The 24,133-nt window shown below is 36.6% G+C and overlaps 1 protein-coding gene across 2 annotated transcripts in view; it reads right to left on the bottom strand.

Moving 5' to 3' along the window:
• The window catches only part of PAX3 (paired box 3), a 91,387-nt gene that overhangs the window by 11,083 nt on the left and 56,171 nt on the right, over positions 1 to 24,133 (bottom strand). For both annotated transcript variants that reach the window (XM_014055087.2, XM_014055089.2), the window contains 3 exons: positions 12,407 to 12,612; positions 6,828 to 6,993; positions 5,455 to 5,669 (listed from right to left, as the gene is read on the bottom strand). In XM_014055087.2, coding sequence (XP_013910562.1) covers positions 5,455 to 5,669; positions 6,828 to 6,993; positions 12,407 to 12,612 — 587 coding nt within the window. The remainder of the gene's footprint in view (positions 1 to 5,454; positions 5,670 to 6,827; positions 6,994 to 12,406; positions 12,613 to 24,133) is intronic.

The following is a 24,133-nucleotide window of genomic DNA, read 5'->3' as shown; positions in this document are numbered from 1 at the left end:
ATACACTTAACAACTGTGGCAAGAAAGACATAAAATGGAACAAAATTCACTTAATAACTGTCTTGCTTAGCAACAGAAATTTTGGACTCAATCGCATTCGCAATTCAAGAACTAATTGTAAAATTCATGTGCACTATACAAACACAACAAATGAAGGACCAACCACGCTTTCTATGGAACCCAATGCATAGTCTTTTTCCGTCTATTTGTTGAGTCCTTCTTTGAGGGAAATGGGCCATATGGAAATGTGAAAATAAATAAAATGGTATTTTTATAAAATTAAATTTAACAGCAAATACAAGGGCTGCTGTTTTCAAGCTGTTCAAACAATTTTATCTCAGTGTTTTTCTCAAAGTTTGCACTTATTGTAGTTTATTAACTCCTGGATTAATTTCAATAATAGAAAAATGACATAATGTGGTATATGAGAAATTGGCAAAATCTATGAATCTTTATATGAACTTTTTAGATTTAGATTTAAGATTAAAGTAACTTTGGCTACAATGAAGTATTTTATATCCAAAAGCTTCAGTTAGGTTCATGTATCAGGCTGTCAATATTCAACAATTTGATCTCAATCCAAAATATCCAGTTTTAAAGAAAAAAAATAATACCACTCTAAATGCCAGAGGTACTTCACTTTCTTTAGCCAAAACAAGCATCATTTTTTTTGTTTCCTTTGTTCCCAATTTGAGAGGTTCGGAGGAGGAAATTGTGCACTGCTACAGATGTCATACCATATACTTTTTATACAGGCTTAAATGTATACTAAAGAGTCCACTTTATTCACTATACTTCACCTAACTCCTCAGTAGTTCCTGGAATAATGTTTGTAAGTGGCAGCATCTAGGAATTGTTATTCCTAATGATTGAAAATGACATTTTGATGCTAAAATAATATTTCAGCTGGATTTTTTCAGACATAAAAATAATTTTTGAAAATACTTCTATCACTTTTTTCTCATATATCAATGAATATATGAGAAATTATTTTGGTTCCACAAATATAAATTCTCCCTAGAATGTCTTCTGAAAACAAACAAATATAATAGCAACAAACTGAAAAATATATTTGCTTAATGTCTGTGGGGCTACCTCTAGATCAGTGGTTCCCAAACTTGGCAACTTTAAGACTTGTGGACTTCAACTCCCAGAACTCGCAGAGCTGGCTGGAGAATTCTGGGAGTTGAAGTCCACAAGCCTTAAAGTTGCCAAGTTTGGGAACCACTGCTCTAGATCATAGATGTTTTTCCTTTTTTTAATACAAGGTATACATTCAGGGTTTCTTTGTTTGTTTGTTTAATGTGCTTTTGGTTCCTACTTATTCTTGGTTTTTTAGAATGTAGAAATAATTACATTTTAGCAAATAACTTGCCATGTCTTCTTTGAAAAACTGCAAAGATATGTTACAATGCCTTAAATATTGAAATCCTAAGCAAAGCAATAAACAAATTAATAAATGGACAGTATTGTACACTGAATTTTAATATCATTTTTTTCTGAAAAGAAAGTGTTCAGGAATATACCAAATCAGCAGTATTACGTTCACAGCAGGCATTACTAAGTCGTAACTTTGCCTCTGTGTTTTAGGCTTCACAAGTGTTTATCAAAAGAAACTGATGAAATTTTGTCTCATTTGCAGAAAAAACAGCAATAGTCTGAAAGTTATTGTCTGAACCTAGAAAATGTAATAAAAAGAGCTGACATTAAATGTCAATTTATATATATGCTATACTTGATGTCTGAAAGTTGAGTAATGGCAACACGGCTTTTTTTTTTCTTTTTGGTTTGAAATGTTTTGCTGCTTATCCAGGTAGCTTCTAAACAGCAAAACATGTCAAACAAAAGAAGTCCAGTTGTCGTGACTCAACTTCCAAACAAGTCTACCTGGATGACTGAAAGCAACATGCTATACATAACATATCCAAATGTAAAATTTATGTAAATTATATATATTACCTCTTATATCTGTACTGTTCTGGTCTTGGAATTATGGAATGGATTTTTTTTAAAAAAAATGCATATACCGTAACTGATTTGAGAACCAACCTTGCCAACCGAATACTTTCTATATGTCTTCGACTATAGCAGCTATCCCTCCTGACTGCCTACAAGTGGAGATACTTCCATACATTGAAAGGGCCAGGTGGCAAAGGCCACATGGAATCTTGACATCATTAATCTTTATTCCAGCAAAGATCAACCATTTGTGGCAGAAGAGCCCTTACCACCATCAGGTATTAATGACTAAAACAGATACCAGAAAAAAAATCAGTCAGCCTGATGAGAAATACAGATTTGCTCTAAATCTGAAGGAAGTTGAGACGTACAACTTTAGAACTCATCTGAATTCTTGTTCATTCTTTCAGTACAGATTAAGAGATACTTTATACTAATATGATACAGGCCCAAAATCTGTCTTCCAATTTCTCAAAAGTTGCTTTTTGGATGGTTGAAAACTTCTTTCTAGTAGTTTTTGTGGGCGGGGGGGTGGGTGGATTTTTAATTATTAGACATGAGAGAGGGTGCTATTGCTGGCACTGTTTTTTAATGTTGCATATCTTTTCATTACTCTGAAGATTATCTGGCTTCAAATTTCTTTCCTCCAAAACTGTTGGCAGAGAAATTAGACAGATGATTTGTTTTAATGTTTTCAGGGAAAGAAAAAAAATTTCAATAAGATTCTGCCCCTTTTAGTGATTAGTACTGTAATGCCCAGTAAATGAATGGCCTTATGAAGTCTCTCCTTGGGATTAAATTTAAGAATGTGAAGAGGCTGCGCACACGCGCGCGCGTGCGCACACACACACACACACACACACACACATGTATCTGCAATTTTTACAAGTGCAAAATTATCTTTTCCAACTCAATATTCTATGAAACCTAGTTTTACCTCAACTTTAAATAAGTTATACTATGATTTCAGCAATGTCTTATCTTCAGGTAATTTCATTTAGTGCCTGAATTCAAACTGGAAATGGATTCAAAATGTTGACATTCCAGAATCTCTAAAAAAAAAAAAATTGACGATGGAGGTTTTAAAATTTCAAGCTCTGATGTTCCAGAATCTATATCTTTAAAAGCATCACATTAGTTTTTATGAGTAGATTGTATGTATGCTTATGTGGGTATTCAATGTAATACTCTATATCGGGGTGTCAGACTCAATTTCATTGATTGCCACATCAGTTTGACTTCGAGGGGCTGGGTGGACCTGGCCGGGATGAAATGAGCATGGTCCTCTAACAGCAAAAATTGAGCTCACGGCCCTCATTTTCACTTAGGAAAATGTCCTGCAGCCCTTTGCCAGCTAAAATGGAGCTCACAGACCCTGTTCTCAGCCGAGGCACCTCCTGCAGCCTTCTGCCAGTAAAAATGGAGCTTGAATGGGCCACGTATAGCCTCCCAAGCTCAGTTTTCACTGCCAAAGGACTGCAGGAGCCATCCTGGCTGAAAATGGAACCTGGGAGGGCCACACACAGTTCTTCTGAGCTCCGTTTTTGCTGTCAGGGGCACCAGAGCTGGTCCTTTCCTATTTCCAGGGCAACCCTGCAGGCCAGATCTAAGCACATCGCTGCTTAGATACACCGGCCTTGAATTTGAAACCCCTGCTCTATATCACTGCCAAAAGCAGACTTCTTATATTTTGTGTTGAATATAGTGCCTTCTCAAACTAGTTGTGCATCCAACATCTGAAATAACATCACAATCAATCCTTGGCTATATTCATAACAATAAATTCTTAAATATTATGCCTTATGTATGAAAACCGTAAGCACAGAACTCCAGGCTGTTCCATTTACTAGCTCCCAGATCCTAGTTTAGTCATCAAAACAGTAAGGTAGTTAGTTTATTTAGTGGAATATCAGGGACATTAACTATAATTGATCCAATATCACTGAACTTTTCCATTGCTCTTTCACAACTTAATAATTTTGTTTCAATTAAAAGAGAAAACATTAATACCTTAACTGTCAACAATGTTTTTATTTTAATGCCAGAAATTATGGGATCACTGCAGCATCATAAAATGTCAAGCCTTTTGTTAAAGATTACACTTAGTAATTGAGAAATCTTGAAAACTCTCTATTAAAGTGTTTCTGAAAAATATATCAACTTGTTTTCAAATGGCAGCCTATCTTTCTTTTGCTAAAGAAGGTCTAAATCCATACAGTTTTGTATTCCACTATGTGCTATAGGAATAGCTGAAACTTAATTACATTTACTGTTACAAAAAAAGAGTTTATGAACTTTTGCCTTTAGGCAAAAATGTTTATTTCATTGCCTTTGCTATTCATCCTTTTCAACTCTATTGCCTTTGAACTCTTCAGCTGCACAGAGTTATCACCATGGTACAGAAACCAGGAAGTGTGCTCTGGAGATGCAGACCTCAAGTTGCAGAAAATGAAAAAAGCGAAAGATATAGGAGTCGTTATTTTGGCCACCCTTTGTGCTATTAAAATCTCATTTTCTGCCTATTAGAATGCCCTCTTACTGCTTACGCAGTGGTGATAGTCAGTGATTAGTGTGTAATTCAGTATAATTGTCTTTTCACTTTTCATTTGTGTCATTCCAAGCTTCCTTCTGTTTTTTTTAACCCCACAGAGAAAGAGCAGAAAGAAAATAAAGCTGTTAAAATTCTCACATCCCTGAAGAGATTTCCTGATTGTAATTATAGATTGCTTCCTCCTCCCAATTCTGTATCATTGCTCAAAATTCAGTGGATACCTCTCCAAAACACCTGTGCTAAATCCACACTAATAGAATATTTCAGCAGAAACTAATAATATCAAGCTGAAGACTTGTGCCAGAAGTAGGAAGTTTAACCAACCTTTTCTGGCACTCAATTATCAAGGCAATTTATTAACATGATCATCCAAGAAAGGTTCATGCAAATTAGGAAAACAATTATGTCCTTCAAGTCATTATAAGCTTCTTGAGAGCAGTAATGCTCTTAATTTATGTATTCATAATTCGATTATAGCTCAGCTTAATGTGGATTGCTCATCAGCTGAGGTAATGAGCAACCTACTCCTAAGGTTAAATTTAAACAGTACATATCTTTTTCATTATTTCCATGACAAAGAATCAAGACCAAAATCAATGACTCTGGAGAGGGTTATTTTTTAAAGGAAGGGAAAGGAAAGAAATCAACTTTAAAAATATATATTGTGGAAAAGCACCACATCAAACATGCCTGACAGCCGAATACAAGCAAGAAGCTTTGGGATTGCATTATGAAACATTGCCTTAAACTAAATATAAGCTATGACTTTTGATTCTGTCAGTAAAAAAGGAAGGAGGGAGGAAACTAGCAAACTGAAATCATGTGGCTTATATAAAGAATACTTTATGGTTTAAATTTGGCAAATCATTGTATGATGGCCTTGGGGAACAGACAATTTAGTTTGGGTATACAGCAAATCCTGTGTCTGAAAAAGCAGGACTGACCTGAGGTGAAAGGCCATTGCCAATGGCAGGGTTCATAGGATTTGAGGGCCCGGATGGAGGCACAAAGCTGTCTGTATAGCTGGAAAAGCCATGCCTTGTGCTTGGTAGGCAGTAGGCAGAGCTGCTGTCTGGATTTGAAGGGAGGCTGCTTTGGTGTACTGTGCTTGGTGGAAGAGGTTGAGGTCGGTGAACTGTACTGCTTGGGTCTGACACAGCTGCAATGAAAAGGGACACAGGTATGAATCTTCCCATTTTCCCATTCAAAAGCCAACCTAGATCATAGAAAGTTTCACCAGACCAGTTCCCAATGTTCAAAACTATTCAGTGGTTGAGTAGACATCATGTGTAAAGCTATTGTGCAGTATATTTGGTTTGGGTTAGCTTGTTCAAACTCAGCAAAGTTCATTCTCAGGATCATTTGGACTATAATGGAAGAGAAGGTTTTGGAGATTTGAGTCATCCTTTTGTTTCTTACAAAACCTCCTTCCAGATTGCACTTTACTTCCTTACACATGTCTTGAGTCAGGAAAACCTTAGCTTTTAAAAATTGATAAGTGATGCAAGGGCAGGAGAAATAGGAAGAAGGAAACACAGAAGGAAGACAAATAACAAAAGCAATGTTACACATTGGGGTTTTGAAAGAGACTTGTCAAATTATTGAGATAATTAAGGTAGTATAAAGAAATAAAAAATCATCAAACTTTGGAAAAGAAGTCATTAATTTAGGAAACTCTCTGACTGATCACTTTCATGTGATTCCAAGTAATTTTAAGACTGCATCAGTAAACTATGAGACTGTAAGAACTCATGTTTAATGAAACTACTTGGAAATTCTAACAATGGATTCAGAACTCTGAGTTTTCTCAGCTGTAATTCAGAATTCTTTGTTTAGACAACAGAATCCATGACAACAACTAATTTTAGGTTTTCTATAATAAAGCACATGATTGTTTAATAAAGTTTCAGAACTCTTCAAATTCCAATCTGGCTTTTGTCTGCTCAAGTATTATATCCAACTCTTGTCAGAATTTATTCTTGGAGGCAGCATCAAACGTAGCATTTACCATTAAAAAACAGTTACCTTCAATGATGAACCAGAATGGGTGATGAACCTGATCAAGCTACAATTCATAACTCTCCAAACATATGGAAATACAATAGTCTTCATTCCTAGCCATGCTTCTAGAGGTTCTCTAATTGTAAAAGATGAACATCTGAAATTGATTTCCAGATTTCACCTTCCATGTTAATGCTGATCCACTGAAACTAGTGTAAACATTTATGGAGAAGTAATTATGATTTTCAGAGATTCAGAGCTTCAAAGGAATAAATAATATGTCAAAGTACAGTTCAAAATAATCTTTCAAGTCTACCTTGTGGAATAGAAGTAGGTTGATAGGAAGATTCTGATAACTGATAAGTTGGCAGAGTTGGCATGGCAGAGGGTGGGAAACCTCCTGGAATCAAGTGATTGAAAGCCATCAACTGATTGGCCCCAGCTTGCTTCCTCCATCTGGCTCGACGATTGCTAAACCAAACCTAGAAATAGTTGAGAATAGTTTAAATCATTTTGAAATGCATTCAGCATTTGTCACGCTGTATTGATATATGTCTTACTTGCATTGGGTTAGATTATAAATAAAAGGCTTATGAAAGTTTTAACTAATTCAGAATTAAGGGTCACTGTACATAGCTGAATGAGTAGAGTATGGCCAATTATACTAGCTTTACCTCATAAGCTAAAACCTTCTTTCTCTTCTTTGCTTTGGTTTCAAGATGTCTCAAAGTTGTTGCTTTTTAAAAAGACAACTGAACTGTTTCGAGGAGGAGGAGGAGGAAGAGGAGGAGGGGGAGGAAGAGGAGAAACGAAAAGGTGGAGGATGTTTTTCTTCTCATCCAAGAACCTTCATCAGTTCTGGCAGGATGACTAGTTGCTCATTCTGTTCATCTGTTCTTTTTCCCCAAGGAAAAAACAGTCCAGTTGCCTTTTGAAAAACCACTTTTGAAGCAACTATGACCTGGATGACTGAAAACTACATAGACATTTGGTTTCAAGATGCTGTCTTATCCTACATCTAAGCTGCATCTATTCTACTCTAGATATTTATCCTAATATTTTATAAAGATAGCCTTATCCTGGACTGGTGTTAAGTTAGTTGTGGCATGTGAAAAGCCTAATCTGTGATTGTATTCAATTTAAATACATTCCATTAAGGTTCTTTTCATGTTTGTTCTTTGTATTATGAAGGTTCTTCTACTTATCTGGACATTTTACTCTAGTTGTAATTATTATTTTAATTTACCTATCAATAGTATTTATTAGTTTAATTTGCCTGTCAATAATATTCAATTATTCTATTTATTTTACTATTTTCATTACCCTAATAAAACTAATTATTTTTAATTAATTGCCATCCTTTTATTATATTTTCTCATTAAGAAAGCTTGCCTTTTCTTAAAATAAAAAGAGACATTTCCTTAGTGTGTTTAAATTGACCAATTTTAGTTTGAAGAACATAACCATATCAGTTCCCAATTCAGGACATACCTTTCTGTTTTCAGGTGATGCTTCACTTTTCCCCTACTAATATTTATCTTCTACTGTGTGCTATTACAGTAGATAACAAAATATCCAGGTTATGATTTAAAGGGCCAATTTCTTGAGACCATGTTTTGTCACTGCCTCAAAATATTTCTAGTTCTGATATAAAAGACAAGATTGTGCATTGTTATTATTCCATTTGTGGACTAGGAATTGAATCTTACTAATACAGGACAGCACCCTTTACTGGCATAGCATTTGCCACTCTCTTGTCACTACCTTCTTTTTTCATGAACCAATCACTTCATTATGGCTAATGATAGGGATGTCGTGCATGTTCTCCACAACAAAGGAAGGGCTGCTGTGTTTTCTTCCAAGTATATGAAAATGATCCACCAGTGAACACAAGCCCTGAAACACATTTATTTCCATTCATTCCCCTGCCCTATCTTTCAGCATACAAAGGGATGCCCTCCAGTTAAAAATTGTTCTGAAAAGTTAATTGGACCAATATGAAGGTGGGAGATCCACCGCTTAGTAAAATAAGCATAACAACAGCATAGCAACATTGGAAAGAGGCAAACTTTCCTCTGATATGCATCCTTGTCCATATCTTGACCATGATTTCCTATAACTTCCAAGCATTTAGAGATATTTATTGTTGTACAATTTTCTAAAAGGGCATTGTCAATCAAAGGCAGAGAGAGAGAGAGAGAGAGAGAGAGGGAGAGAGAGAGAGAGAGAGTTAGTTATGGGGTTGTCTCAGCAACATAATCACAAATGAGATGATGGGACACTTGCCATATTGTGTGTATTAGTATATGTTTATGTCTGTATGTATTTTTGTGCTACCTTTATGATACTATTGCAGTGGCAAACTTCCTAATTTTGTTTTTCCTCTTACCCAAAATTCCATCATTCTCTCCTTTCCTTTTTTGTTCATATCCTTCCATCATTTAATGTCTACTACTTCCAATCTTTTTCTTCCCTCCCCCCGCCCTGTCATTTCTTTCATGGCCACTGAATCAGCCTAAAATTAAATAAATACTTCAGATATACAGCATTGCAGCAAAGAGGGAGGTACATTTTCTGGCTTAAATTAGATGTGTCTCTATCAATGCACTAGTCTTTTGATTTGGTACGTATTTGGCATTCATCCTTGTAAAGCTCAGGCTCTGTTTAGAGGAAACTATCCTCTATTGTCTTGATAAATTCTCTTTTCAAACATTTTGCCTATTTGAATGAGAGATCTTGTTCCCTTAAAAGCACATTGGTAATTTTCTGTTTAGGATAAGTCAGTTGAAATGTCACGGCCAATTTCACGAAGTTAAGCCTGGGGGAAGAACCACAGCTTTGAAAGGATACCCGGCCAGCATCAATGGAATAAGATCTTGCCTTGTCCAGTTATAAACTACTTCAGAGAAAAATGATAACAAAGGGGGAAAATGTAAATATTGGGGAATTGAGTTGGAAATCATCCGCAAGGTCATCTAGTCTGTTCCATTCCAAACCTGAATATATTGGACTGATACATCCTAAGCTATTGAAATTCCTGTTCTATTTTTCACAGGGAATTTTGCTACAGCAATTTACTATTTAAAAGAAAAAAAACATTTATCTGATCATGCTGACTGTGGAATTCTGGGAGTTGAAGTCCACACCAGTGGTGGGTTCTGGATCCCGTTCCAACCATACGCAACGCTCCAGCTGCTCAGAGGAGCACCGTGCTTGCACTGTACACATCGTGCACGTGCACAGAAGCGCTGTAGACTTAAAAGACCAGTAAGGAGCTTGGATGGGTGGGTGGGCCCTCCAGAGTACTCTACCAGAATGGTATCTGGTGCTCCGGGCAGGCTCCGGTGCTCTGGGCAGGCTCCAGTACACCCGTACCTGGGCATACCACCTGCAACCCACCACTGGTCCACATCTCTTAAAGTTACTGAGATTGGAAACACTGTCCTAAATTATGAAAAGGACATTGCTTGATTGTGTTCAAGCATCTTCGTTATGTGAAATATATTTAAGATAAGAAGCTTGGATTTCTGGTGTGTGACTAGAACTTAAATACCCAAGAAGCAAAGCACCAACTGATTGAAGATAACATAGTTTTGATATGAGAAAATTTGCATAGAGAACTTCAGAACGTTTTCTGGCACAGTTATGAGTTGTAACAAGAATTAAATGGTCATCTCTAAATGTTAATCCTGGAAATCTTATGCCCAAATCGATTGCACCATAAACTCTTAAAATACTTCTCTATAAATTTCAGTGCAGCTCTCCTCGATTTGGTTTATTAAACTATTAAACTTGTATGCCGCCCTATTCCCAAAGGGACTCAGGGCGGCTAACAAACCAAGGGGAAGGGAACAATACAAGAACAAACAAGATGAAAAACAGATTACAAAGAACAGTTTAAAAAACTCACAACAGTCACAACAATTCGAGTGGGGCTGGGAACTCATCAGTCCCAGGCCTGCCGGAACAGCCAGGTCTTGACGGCTTTGTGGAAAGCCTGAAGGGTGGAGAGGGTCCGAATCTCCACGGGGAGGTCGTTCCAGAGGGCCGGAGCAGCCACAGAAAAGGCTCTCCTCCGAGTAGTCGACAGTCGACATTGGCCGGCGGATGAAATTCGGAGGAGGCCTAGTCTGTGGGATCTAATAGGTCTTTGGGAGATAATTGGCAGGAGGCGGTCTCTCAAGTACCCAGGTCCGATACCATGTAGGGCTTTATAACTAATGAACGATTCATGTGATTACTGTTTGCAATCTTTCTACGGGGATTTCTAACAAGCAATATCAAAGCAGGAACCAAGATGTGCTTAATAGCTATGTGATTTGCTTAATGACTGCAGCAAAAGAGGTCATAAAATTATCTAACATGTCTTAGCAACAGAGGTCCCAATCCAAATTGTAATCATAAATTCAGAACTACTGTCTGGATGACTTGGTATTTTGTATTTGATATTTGACAGCCAACTGTTGTTAAAGTTTTAAAAGGAGTAATATTTGCAGAGAATATTTGTTACTCTGGCCATTTTAAAGCGCTATCCCAATAATCTTGCTGCAGCAATTTACAATTTTTGCATGGGCAAGAGATTGGTTGAAGTGCAACTTATCCCTTATTCCAAAAAAATCCTTGCTCGACAGCATTTAGCTTCATTTATTTATTCAGCAAGTCACTTTATCCAGGATTTTTATTGTTTTTTTAACAATTCCAAGCATCATAACAATCAGCTTAATACATCTATCATTATAACTTTATGTACATACTTTCGTACCTGCCTCTTTCTGAGCTTATTCTCTTGGTTTATACATTTGCCACCATTAAATATAAACCTTTCTGTGAAACTGGATATATTTCAAATAATAGACATTCAACAAATGCAGCCCTTTTTTGAACTACTATTTACTAGCAGATAACTTTGTTCTGACTACAACTTAAGAATTATCCTAAGTAGTAATTTAAGCATTTATGTGACTACACAAGTGCCAAGATTCAAGCAAAAATGTTTCTTTGAGCACACGGAGAGTTATTGGAGGTATGGCGGTTGGGAAGATAAATGTCAAGAGTTCCCTGGAGTTTTCTATTTCAATGGTGCAAGGTACAGACAAGTGGCACTTAAATTCCCAGGTCTTCTTTTAATTCCCAAAAGTTCACTCCCACTAATACTTTAACCATTGATTGATTGTGGTTGTTTCCCCCTTTCTTTGTGCTGTTTTAAGGGAAAAGCCCATATGTTCTACACAGTAGAAAATTTGCCAGACTGGAGATCACAGGAGTGAGTGTGAGACACAACGTGTCTCAAGGGAACCAAAAAAACCATAAGGAATGTAAAATGTCACAGGGTTAAAGCCACATTAAGACAGCTGTTATGTTAATGAGGCTTCTGCTTTTCTTGTAGCTGGGAGTCACTGCATTAGAAAAATATGAATGTTGATGGTCCACTTTAAAGCAGACATCCCAGAACTGAATATGCAAATATTTAAAGTAAGGAGTTCAAATTTGCAGAGGTTTTTTAAACAGTTAATTTTTAGCCATAGTCAATTTAATTTTCAGTTTCAATATCTGAAACATGTCAATATATTTAATGATGTGTTTTTATGTATTTATCTTTTATACTTTCTGTTTTAAATGATAAAAAATAAAGTCCGTCCAATATGTTTCAAAATATAAATCACACTGATTTTCTTACCCCAGTTACCTAAATAAATTATGCATCAAATGTGGGGTCCGAAGAGCTTCTTTCAGCACTACCGAATGTTCTGATAACTCCTCAAAATAAAAATGGTCTTGAAACATAACTTATCTCATCATTCTTTGCCAAGAAAAAAAATCCTTATTAAAGACATATCTGTTCCCCCGCACAACTAATAGAAGAAGGCTGTTTGGAACTTTTAAGATAATATTCACCTGAACCCGAGCCTCTGTGAGTTTAGCTCTTTGTGCAAGTTCCTCTCTGGTGTAAATGTCAGGATAATGAGTCCTCTCAAAAGCTCTCTCCAGCTCTTCTAATTGTTCTGCTGTGAAAGTGGTTCTGCTTCGCCGTTGCTTTCTCTTCAGTGGCAAATCTGGCTCAGAATCAATGTCAGAACCTTCATCTGATTGTTGTGCTGAAGCTAGAAAGCAAGCAAACAAGCAATGGAGCAATTAATATTGGATTGGGAGAGCAGGAGAAAAATGACCGGAATTAGCACTAAGCAAATTGTGTTTTATTCAAATAACAGTAGTCCAATTTTAAACAATAAGCAGTCTTGGAATATTAGAGGATGCTACAACATATTTCCTTCAATGACTCAATAATTCTTTATAGAAACTTCAGAAAATATAGTCATTTTTCTTTCTATACTTAGTGAACTAGGGTTGTCTTTCCAGCCATCTAATGCCACTTAATTCCTCTGTGCACTGTTCATGGTTTCACCATAACTTATTAAAATTGGCTAGTTTGACCCAATGCATTAAAGCATTAATTATAACCTGCAAATCATAAAGTTTAGTTCTAAGCAAAATGCATTAGAGTTTACCATGCTAAATACACAAATCTTTGAAGACATTGTGTATTCAACATGGTAAGATCTAATGTATTTTGCTTAGAATTAAACTTTATGATTTGCAGGAAGATTAGTGGATTAGTGGATTCTAAAAATTAAAAACTCAAAACAGGAATGAAAAATTAAAATTAATTTATCACAAACAAACATCTATATTTAGTATATTTGCATAAAATGCATTCTTTAAAACAATATAAAATACAAGAACATAATAAATGATTTTCAGATTAATTAATTTACAACTTTTATTTTGTGGCAACAAATAACTACCATAAAAAACTACCATAATAACTACCATCAGCAACCCTTCCAGCACTGATGCCCTCATAACTCCCTTTATTGCTAGAATACAAGCTTTAGATACATTTTAATCTAAGTTGTAATTTCTTTTCATTCTAGAATCTTTATTGTTGTTGTGTTTATTGCCCAATCATCTATGTCAGTGTTCCTCAACTTTGGCAACTTCAAGATATATTGACTGCAGTGGTAGGTTGCCAATTTTTTTTACTACCGGTTCGGGCACATGCATGATGCTTCTGTGCATGTGCAGAAGCTTCTGTGCATGTGCAGAAATGCGTAGGTGGTTGGACAGAGCCTCCCACCGCCGCTACTACTGGTTTGCCTGATCTGGGCTGAACAGGGAGTAACCCACCTTTGGTTGACTTCGGCTGGCAAATTCTGGAGCTGAAGTCCACACTACTTAAAGTTGCTGACATTTATGTAAGGGAGCCATTCTTGCATGACTTTGCTTGCAGTAGTGTCCTAAAAATATTCTTGCTGGCACTTTGGACTTTGACTTCAGCAAGTGAATTTCCTGGTCCAGATGATTCCCTGACTAACTTGATGCAGAAGCTAATAGCACACTTAAAAACATCAGACATGATTGTGAAGCAAAGAGGAAATTACAAGATAAACTGTACATGTGTTTGACGATTTAGCACAAGAATAGAGAAATGCATTGTTTTTCTTATCTGTAGCTGATAAAAATGTGCTGACAGTATTGGCTTGGAATAAAAAAGTATATCTGTGCTATCCAGTAGCACGTTTGAGGTGCTGTCACTAGACAAGAACCTTTTAAAAATTTAAGTAGAGGGATTCAATATAGGCTTCTTTAATTGGAAGTCAATATAATTCATAGAAATAAATGTGAGCTGGGAAAATGAAATTGTGATTGTTCTGGTTCGTCATCTGTTTGCTGGTGACTTTGATTCTATGCATAACTAAGTCTGCCTTCCTGGTGATTAGGGAATGATGGTGCGTGTTGAAGAATAAATGGACATGCAGTAGGAAATATGTCACATGCAAACTGGATGAAGAGAAGCACAATCTCTGGTTATAGTTACAGTTGTTTTGCCAGATGGAAAGTTTCTGAGAAACCTATTGATCTGCATTTTTACACACTCAGGTTGGTCTTAAATGCAAGTTCATCATAGATTAGTAAATCTTTGTTGCCAAAGGTTAATTATTGATAGATAGTCCAATCTGGTTTCTATCAGGAGGGAAGAGATAGGAAGTTTCTTGTCTCCCTCATGTTCACTGGTATTGAGGATGTAGATAGGATGACAATAATATTACAACTTCTTTTTGTTTTATACATGATTGTATAGTAATCTAATATGTATATATTTTATGTTGGGCTTATGGATCAACTTGGATATGTTGTTACCCTACTACAGGGGTGTCAAACCTGTGTCATTGCATGATGTATCATGATTTCCCCCCCCCCTTCACTAAATCAGGCATGGGTGTGGCCAGCACGTGATGCATCCGGTCCGTGGGCTATGAATTTGACAGACCTGCCCTAGTATATGCCACATGAAAGATTTATATGCATTATTTACCCTTTTCACCCAGCATTTTCTCTGCCTGAATTGGCAAAGGTGCCCAGAGGTTATTGCTGAATATATATGTCTTAAGGATCAATATCCATATCCTGACCAACATTCTGGAGCAACCTAAGGGTTCATCATCACTATGGCAAACACATAAGGCCCCAATTCTGCTTGTCTTTAGGAAAACCATTAAGACTGATTTTTTTTCCTCTCAAGCATTTAAGTTCAGGTTCCCGTTTTGGTTGTTTTTATTATTTTATTTGGTTGCTATTTTATATATTATATTAGTTGAGGTTCTGCTTGTCCTGGTAGAAGATATCATGTAGGAGAGGCATGTGCCCAGCCCCATCTGCTAGGGAATGCCAGCTGGGAGCCTTTTCTCTTGGAACATCATCTCCCAAGAGATCAGATTGGTCTTAACCCCTTCCTGACTTTGTTAGGCCTTAAAGACTTGGTTTTGCCATCTGCTTGGGGTAGAACCTGTTACTATTTTGATAGTTGCTGGTCTTTGGTATACACTGCTTATAGATTGTGTCATTATAGTGATGTTTTTATTTTCTGTTTGTGTGTGTGTTGTTGTTTTGTATTGTTTTGTATTTGTTGTTGTACAACAAATGAACCATATGAGCCATATGGTTCACAGCAACTAAGTAAGCAGCGTCCCAAAATGCCAACAATACAACAACAAATACAAAACAATACAAAACAACACAGCAAGAGAGAGAGAGAGTTATATAAATTGCAATAATAAATAAATATTTGGGGCTTTTAAAATTTGTCTTGCCTTAGTTTATTCTTTGTTCTTGTTGTTTTCTGTTGGCCACCAAATTGTTGAAATTGGATGACCTTACAAATTTAGTAAATGTAAATAAATAATAAATATAATTAGCTGAAAAGAGAATTCAACGATATCCAATTCTCTAGCATATGTTCTCAAATAAGTTGAAAGACAGATGGAATGCAAATACAAAACAAATTCAGTCAAGTATATTGAAATCATTTTAGAAACATACTCCACAGTGTAGTATAGGAAAAGAATTTCTGTTTTTCTATTATTATATCCCCTTAGCACATGTAAATAAGATTATCTGAGCAAAAGGAGTTTTAGCAATCTCTTTGCTTTCTTTAAATGGGAACAATTTTGGAATTATCTGAGTACTATTTTGTAAAATGAAAAAGGCTGAACTGAACCACTGCATGTATTTATTTAAGTTTGGTAATTAGCTAGAAATATAAACCAACAAGAATTAAACATTTAAAATCAATTGAACATGGAGCTAAGAATTGCAAAGTAGGCGTTCTATCCCCTAGCTAAGCCTTATGACTTCACACTGGCTGAAACTGAAGGCCACAGGCATGTGTGCTAGACCACCTTCAACATGATAGGATTTCAGTGTCTCTACTAAAGCGCTGGTTTCCCATGCACATCCCTGTATAAAACGCTGAGTTACAGGATTTTCCAATACCTACCATTGATGGTCTTTATCTTAGCATCAGTCAAACGTCTATGTGTGAGTTTTAATCAGAGGTGAAATTCAGCAGGTTTTGACAAATTCTGAAGAACTGGTAGCACAAATTTTGAGTAATTTAGAGCAGTGTTTTTCAACCTTTTTTGTGCAAAGGCACACTTTTTTCATGAAAAAAATCACGAGGCACACCACCATTAGAAAATGTTAAAAAAATTTAACTCTGTGCCTATATTGACTATATATAAAGTAATTTTCCCACGGCACACCTTACACTATGTCACGGCACACTAGTGTGCCGCGGCACAGTGGTTGAAAAACACTGATTTAGAGAACCGGCAAATACCTCTGGCTGGCCCCAGAGTGGGGTGGGAATAGGAATTTTGCAGTATCCTTTCACTGGAGTGGGGTGGGAATGGAAATGTTGCAGTATCCTTCTCCTACCATGCTCACCAAGCCACGCCCCAGAACCAGTAGTAAAACAATTTGAATTTCACCACCAGGTTTAATTATATACTTCAATTAAGCTTAATGAATCTTAAAAGTTATCTTATAAGGATAATTTTAAATACATTCCATCTAGACAAATTATTTTCCTCAGCCATCCCCTCTGCTGATCTTAGGATCCAAACTATCTCACTGTTCTCAGCTCCCCAAAACTTACTTGCTTTTTCTATTTAACCAATTTGGAGTCCATCTAACTCTCAAGGACTCTGCACAGCTCACAATGTAAAAAGTAAGACAGATCTCACAAAAGAAAAAATATTCATGATCAGCCTGAAGGAAAATGTATCAACAAAAAGCTATCCAAAAGTGGCTCAATCATCGCCGTGACCCAAGGCCTTGGAGAATAGAAAAGTCTTCATATTCAGGTCCTTAACATCATCAAGGTAAGAGCTATCTAGATAGAAAGCTGGATTGCTGCTTCTTTATTTGGAAATAAGAGGAAAAACCCATAAGCTACAAAAGAACAGCCATGAAGTTTGATTTTTTTTTCTTAAAAGAATTAAAACTAAATTGAGTGATTCTTTGTTCTTTATCCCATTGTGACCTGTTTGATGGTTCCAGGAAATATTTCATCAAAGTTAATAGTATTAAACACTAATTGCACTATTTCATAGGAATTAGGTTACATATAATGTGCATCTTTTCTATATCTTTTTATATACCTCCGCAGTTCAAAAATACTCCTGGCAGCTAACAAATATCAACCCCTAAGGAACACCATAAACAAATATATCTAGAGAAACTCTGTACAACTAATACACATAATCATTCATTCTCTTAATTGTCTCTATTCTCAGGGAACTATTTGATTTAACTAATTGTAGCAGCAAAGCATGACAACCATTTGAAAAGCATGTATCAACTTCCAATATAATATATTGTATGGATTTATCTAATCACTAGCTTTCTTGCTCGCTATTTGAAATCAATGGCTTTTTTCATGTACAACTACACAGAGCAACCATACTGTATATGTAATGCTATTCCAGGGCTAAACATCAGGAGGCTCAAAATCGTACAAAGATTTTTATTCAAAATTGAAGCTCTTGAGCCATGTTGCAAAACTGCATGTGTAACTTTTTATCTGGAAATAAAGCAAATTCTAAATACTATCTATACAAGGTATCTTCCAACTTTACTAATTTGTCTATCAAAATGTTATTTATATTATTTAGGAAGATGAATATCATAGCTATATTCCCTTCTGTGGAATACATTCTGGATTTCTAAATGATGCCATGTACTTATATGGAAAACTTATATCTCTAGATTCCCAGAATTTATGCATTGGGTGGGGATATCAAAAAGCATTATTGTAAGCCATATAGTTGACTTATTTGTGCGCTTTGCATACAACCATACTTTTTTTATTTACCAAAAGCCAAATGCATCTATTTCCATACAGTAACTTGAGGGCTATGAGCAGATCTGTTGTCTTTTTCTGACCTACAGTGTCCTTTTTTGTAGTGAAATCTCCATGAGTGACCTCTAGCATGTTTACTCGGGTACAAGGGAGGAGAGGCTGCAGGCAAGGCTGATATCCCTTCACAGGCTCAGAGTAAATGACAAATGACACTTTCCCTTTGTGAACTTCAAGATTTTTGTTGACTTATTTGGCAGCTTTTGTTGAGTCCTTAGAAATGGCCTGTGGCTGAGGCCTATTCTACCAATTTCCACGCTCCATCTGTGATATCCATCAACAGGGCCTTTTACCCGCATTCAGGGCTCTGACACCTGCCTAGCAGGATGCAGGAGACACAAAGAAAACTGAAGTGGATGAGAAAATGGGTGAGGGGAAGGAGGAGGTAAGGGAAGGTTGAACTGGATGCTCTGTAGGGGTTAATCCATATCTCTTCAGTCTAGAGGCTGCAGCACCTGGAACTTCTTTTATCCCCTGGAGGGAAATCAGCGAAGTTTTAAAATGTTAAATATATGACCTTAGCATTTAAGAAAAATTCCTTCCAGAAAAAGAAAAAGGACTGCAATGGGCACAGATTCACTTTGGGAGCTTTCTAAAAAAATCAGTAGGGGACAGTAAGCAAAGTGGCTATATATGGGAGGAAGGCTTGTTTATTTGTTTTTTAAAGAAATATCCTTGTTTGTTTTAACCAAAAGGTTTCACCAGCTGCGAACTAACTAAAGAAGAGGAGGAAAAAAACTAGAGGCATATTTTATTGCTACTGCAGGGATGAGAAAACAGATTACTGCCTGGACACTTTTATGGTCAAAGCATTTAAGGAAACATTCCCACTGGAATCTTTAACATAATTAAGATTCAAGAGCAGATACTCATCATTCTGTTCCTCAGCACAGACATTGCCACTTTGACTTTTTCCTCACTATCCTTTCTTTCTCTTATTCTCTGCTTCTAACCCTCACTGTCACCTCCCACCAGTATTACTGTTTCATTCCCCTCTTCTCCTCCTTTCAAAGTTCAGATTCACAGCAAGAGATCATTAAAAAGAAAATAAACCCCTGCCAAGTCTGGTCTAATCAAAATTGTACAGATAAATTCTGACACTTAGCAACTCCCCAAGTGCTCACAATCCTAGGAGGAATGTACAGATTACTTATGAATATGGGAGGCAGCAGGAGAGAAGTTCAGAAGGTTTAATGTCAGCGGGTAGCCACCTGTGCATTGTGTCAAGCAATCCGAGTACATGATTGCACATTTGATTAAGACTAGGATCTAGCTAAGCAAGGCACTCACTGGCCAAGTATAATACTGACCACTCTGCAATATTTTGATGTAAAACAATGTTTTTCAAACTTGGCAATTTTAATATGCCTCAACTCCCAGAATTTTCCAGCCAATGGTTTTTTTTTCATTTTATTGTACTTTTTTCAAGACGTGATTTTATGTTTTTATTAGAGATTGTTTTATATAGCTTTTTGGAATAACATGATGATAAATACAAATAGACAAAGGGACAGCCACAGTTTACTGGCAGGTAATGTCCACCTTTCATAGAATCGCAAATGCTAGCAGGTGACATTATAGCAAACTGAAAACTTGTTTACATGGTGCAAGAAGCTCTGGATTTTTAAGGCAAATTTGTGGTTTTAGGATTACTTGAAGAAGTACTGTTTTACTTTCTCAATTAAAGCAGACATTGATAACCCATAGGGACCCTAGGTAAGATTAATTAGAATGCTATATTTAAAACATTTTATACCATGGAAAATTAATTTTAAAAAATTAAACATATATAAAACATTTGTTAGAGGATCAGCTTAGCATAGTGGTTAAAGGCAGTATGCTAGAAATCAGAAGTTTAGAGTTTTAATCCATATTTAGACACAATATGGTCTAGGTGACCTTGGCCAATCAGAAGTGGAATAGGGTGCCCTGCCTGAGCAGAAGGCTGGACTAGAAGACCTCCAAAGTCCCTGCCAACTCTATTCTGATTCTGATTCTATCTCTCAGCCCTAGGAAGAAGTCATTAGTAAAATTCTTCTGAAATATATATTTTTTTAAAAAAAACTTTCAGGAATTAGTCCAGGCAACTGCCAAGAGCAAACACTAATAAGGTGTAAGCACAATAAGTAAAGATAAAGGTTCCCCTTGCACATGTGTGCTAGTCATTCCCCCCTCTGGAGGGCGGTGCTCATCTCCATTTCAAAGCCGAAGAGCTAGCGCTGTCTGAAGAGATCTCATATGGCAGGCATGACTAAACACCAAATGCACATGGAACACTGTTATCTTTCTTCCAAAGTGGTTCCTATTTTTCTACTTGCATTTTTACGTGTTTTCAATGGGAGCTCCCTCTGTTACGCAGCACTAGGGATTTGAACCGCTGAACTGCCAACTTTCTGATCGACAAGCCCAGTGTATCTATATATTTCTGATAACCATGTACAAAATACAACTTACCCACTATATGAATAAGCTCACTGCATGTTCTTCTCAGCATTTAACTTAATCTTGGCAATTAAATAATCATTCAAGTAAAGTATAGATTCAGGACTATATGATTCAGTTAAGATGAAGTATCCTCATTTCAGTAATAAGAATAAGACTGAAGAGAGACTAATATCTGAATGAAATAGTCTTTGGCCTAGCAAGGAAAATATCTTTTTTTGATTCTTGCAAGCAAAATCCATCCTGGCCAAGAAATAAATCTCTATTTGTTTGTTTATATGATTTATAGATCCTACATCTCAATGATTGTCAGTGGTTTACAAAATTAAAATACAATAACTTCCAAAACATCCATAATACAATAAAAATAACAATTTACAGCCCTCTAATCCAGGTCCAGAAACCTACTATAGGTGGGGCTAATTTAAATTCCAGGGCCATGCTATTATAAATGAGCTAATGAAAAATATGCTTAAATATGCTTTTTGACCCCTCTCCCAAAGTGTACTTTAAGTTTGTCCTCAGATCAACATCTCAAATCAGTTAATTCTAGATACAGAAGACTGCTCAGAAATTAGTGGAACCTCTGCAAAACAGTGCTTCCAAAAGCTAATCCTCATATATTCAATAATGATGAAAGATGCAAAGAGATCCAACAGAATTAGGATTGCATTACCTCCATATAGGTCCTGATAAAGATCACAAGCCAAGACAATCAATGCTATTTTACTTCGTACCCAAGCCAGAACCCTAATTGAAAATTATTAGATCCAAAGAAATTGCTTCTTTTAGAAAACATTGCAGCTGCATCCTGTGTCCACTCAACAACTTACTGTTTGAAAAAGGCAAAGGGATGTGATTGTTATAAAAATTAGTAGGCTCCAAGGAAGACCTCATAAGGAAAAGACAGTCTCCATAAAAGCTTCTGCTAGTACCCTCTCTTGAAGTGAGGCACTGATAAATTCTTGGATCCAGACCCACTTCATAAACTCTCTGGAACCACTATGCATTTAGAGACCAGGCCACTGCAAGTGATAAGTATTGATCATAAAAGACCAGAAGGAGAACAAACTCCAATACCAAACTAGGACCTAAATCAAAGAGCTGATATGGATATTTGGACATCAGAAACATTGCAAAGATCTAATGTCACGTGGAGGCATTTGCCCACCAATACCTTCACATCATAGTCCTTGACATTTAAAGGCCCTTGTGCATGCAGAACTGCAAGCTAATTCCTCCCACAGTCTGGAATTCAATCCCAATGGGCTCAAGATTGACCCAGTTTTCCATCCTTCTAAGGTTAGTAAAATGAGGATCCAGATTGTTGGGGCAATATGATGATATTGTAAACTGTTCAGAAAATGCTGTAAAGCACTATGGACCAGTATGTACGTTTAAGTGCTATTGTTATTGCTATAAGGTATCTTAAGATCAATGCCACAGATGATGAAAGACACACACACACCCAAACTCAGGAAACTGATTGTCAACATCCTATCTTTTTCTAACCAAGTTTCTGTAATATATACCAAGTCTTCCCATAATTTAGTTAGTGTTAAATCAATAAAACAGGTTTGCCTGGAAGTTGCCTTTCTTACCATTTATCCATGAAGCTGATGTTGCTAAGAGAGTCTGGAAAACTTTCAAGCAAAGGTTTTTCCAAATGTATTTGGAAATGCTGGAATCTAAAGCTGGAATTATTTTCATGCGAAGGATCTAATTTACCATAAAGTGTTGGTGCTTTCTGAAATAGTATATAACTCTATCTAGTCTCACTCAGGAAGCTGGTATTACATGAGAAGGAATTGTTATTCCAAACTTCAAAATAAATGTTTTTCTAAAAGTAAATGTAAATGAAATAAAACAAAATCAAACATTAAATCTATTTTACTTATTCAAGGTATTTACTTATTTATTTATATTGGGATCCCATTTGGCATGATTGTTACAGTCACCAAGGTAGAAACCAACAACCATGGGTTCTAGTGCTGCCTTAGGCATAACGCCAATTGGATGGCTTTGGGCCAGTCTCTTTTTCTTAGCCATCGGAAAAAGGCAATGGCAAATCATCTCCCCCCAACCCAAAAAAGCCCCACAATGATCCAAGATACTACTCTGAACAGCCTATTAGGGGCAAAAATGTACTACATTAAACAGAGCTGACAAAAATCTTCTAGTGTCCAAGTAAGAAAATGTCCTATTAGTTGAATACAATTTGCAATCATTACCAAAGGTTTCTCCTTGGTCTTCTCATCACAAGATGGTTCAAACAGCAGAAATTTCCTATTTCATGGTGTGAAATACTGTACATTGCCTAATACTGCTGAACAAGTTTCCAAAGGCCAACAAGCATGGCCAAATGTTCTCCCTATCTATGTCTTATTTCTTTCATGAGTTACACCTATCCTCCGTGAGCTGCACTGGCTTCCTATTGGTCTCCGAACACGCTTCAAAGTGCTAGTCGTTACTTTTAAAACCCTACATGGCATCAGACCTGGCTACCTGAGAGACCGCCTCCTGCCAATTACCTCCCACAGACCGATTAGATCACACAGACTAGGCCTCCTCCAGATTCCATCGGCCAGTCAGTGTCGACTGGTGACCCCCTGGGGGAGGGCCTTCTCTGTAGCTGCTCCGGCCCTCTGGAACGATCTCCCTGTTGAGATCCAGACCTTCACTACCCTTCCGGCCTTCCGTAAAGCGACGAAGACCTGGCTGTTCCGGCAGGCCTGGGGCTGTTCCAAGTTGTGGATGTTGTTGCAATTTTAAACTGTTTATTTACTGTTTTTATATTTCCCCCTCCCTTTTTTATTGTAAGCCGCCTGGAATCTTTTGAGAGTGGGCAGAATACAAAACTAATAAATAATAATAATAATAATAACAACAACAACAACAACAACAACAACTGTACCTATTGCTCTGTTTTAAGCTGTGGCTTAAAAGCAGGACAGGAGAAAGCAAGATTTTTTAAAGTTCTTTTTAAGTGCCCATTTAGCTAAAAATGGATAACAATCAAAGAAGAGAACAATGTTTGAATGTAGTATCTCAAATCTCAACCACTGCCTCCAATGCTTTTAATCACAATATCTAAATGAAAAGAATAAGAATTGCATTAAATGTTGTCAAAGCCAATGGCAATAAATTTGATAATAAATGCTTTAGCTTAAAATGCATGAACTATAATTAAACATATAATTAAGCACAATTTGTTTGATTTCACCGTTAGAAGTACCATCTTCTCTATTGCAAGCATAACTTTCTGTCTTTTTATCACTCTCTTATTCTCTCTATGAAAATCCTGAAGTGCAACTGAATACACATCCATTCTGAAGTAAGCCCCTCTGGATTCAGTGATGTTTACTCCCAGAAAACTAAACATGCAATTGTAGCAAAAATGACCAGTGTTTACCTTTTATAAA

Source organism: Thamnophis sirtalis, unplaced genomic scaffold (genome assembly GCF_051295495.1).
Source record: "Thamnophis sirtalis isolate CommonGarterSnake01/CBP01778 unplaced genomic scaffold, rThaSir2_p1.2 scaffold_11, whole genome shotgun sequence".
Lineage (NCBI taxonomy): Eukaryota > Metazoa > Chordata > Lepidosauria > Squamata > Natricidae > Thamnophis > Thamnophis sirtalis.
This window is presented reverse-complemented; position numbering and strand designations above follow the sequence as displayed.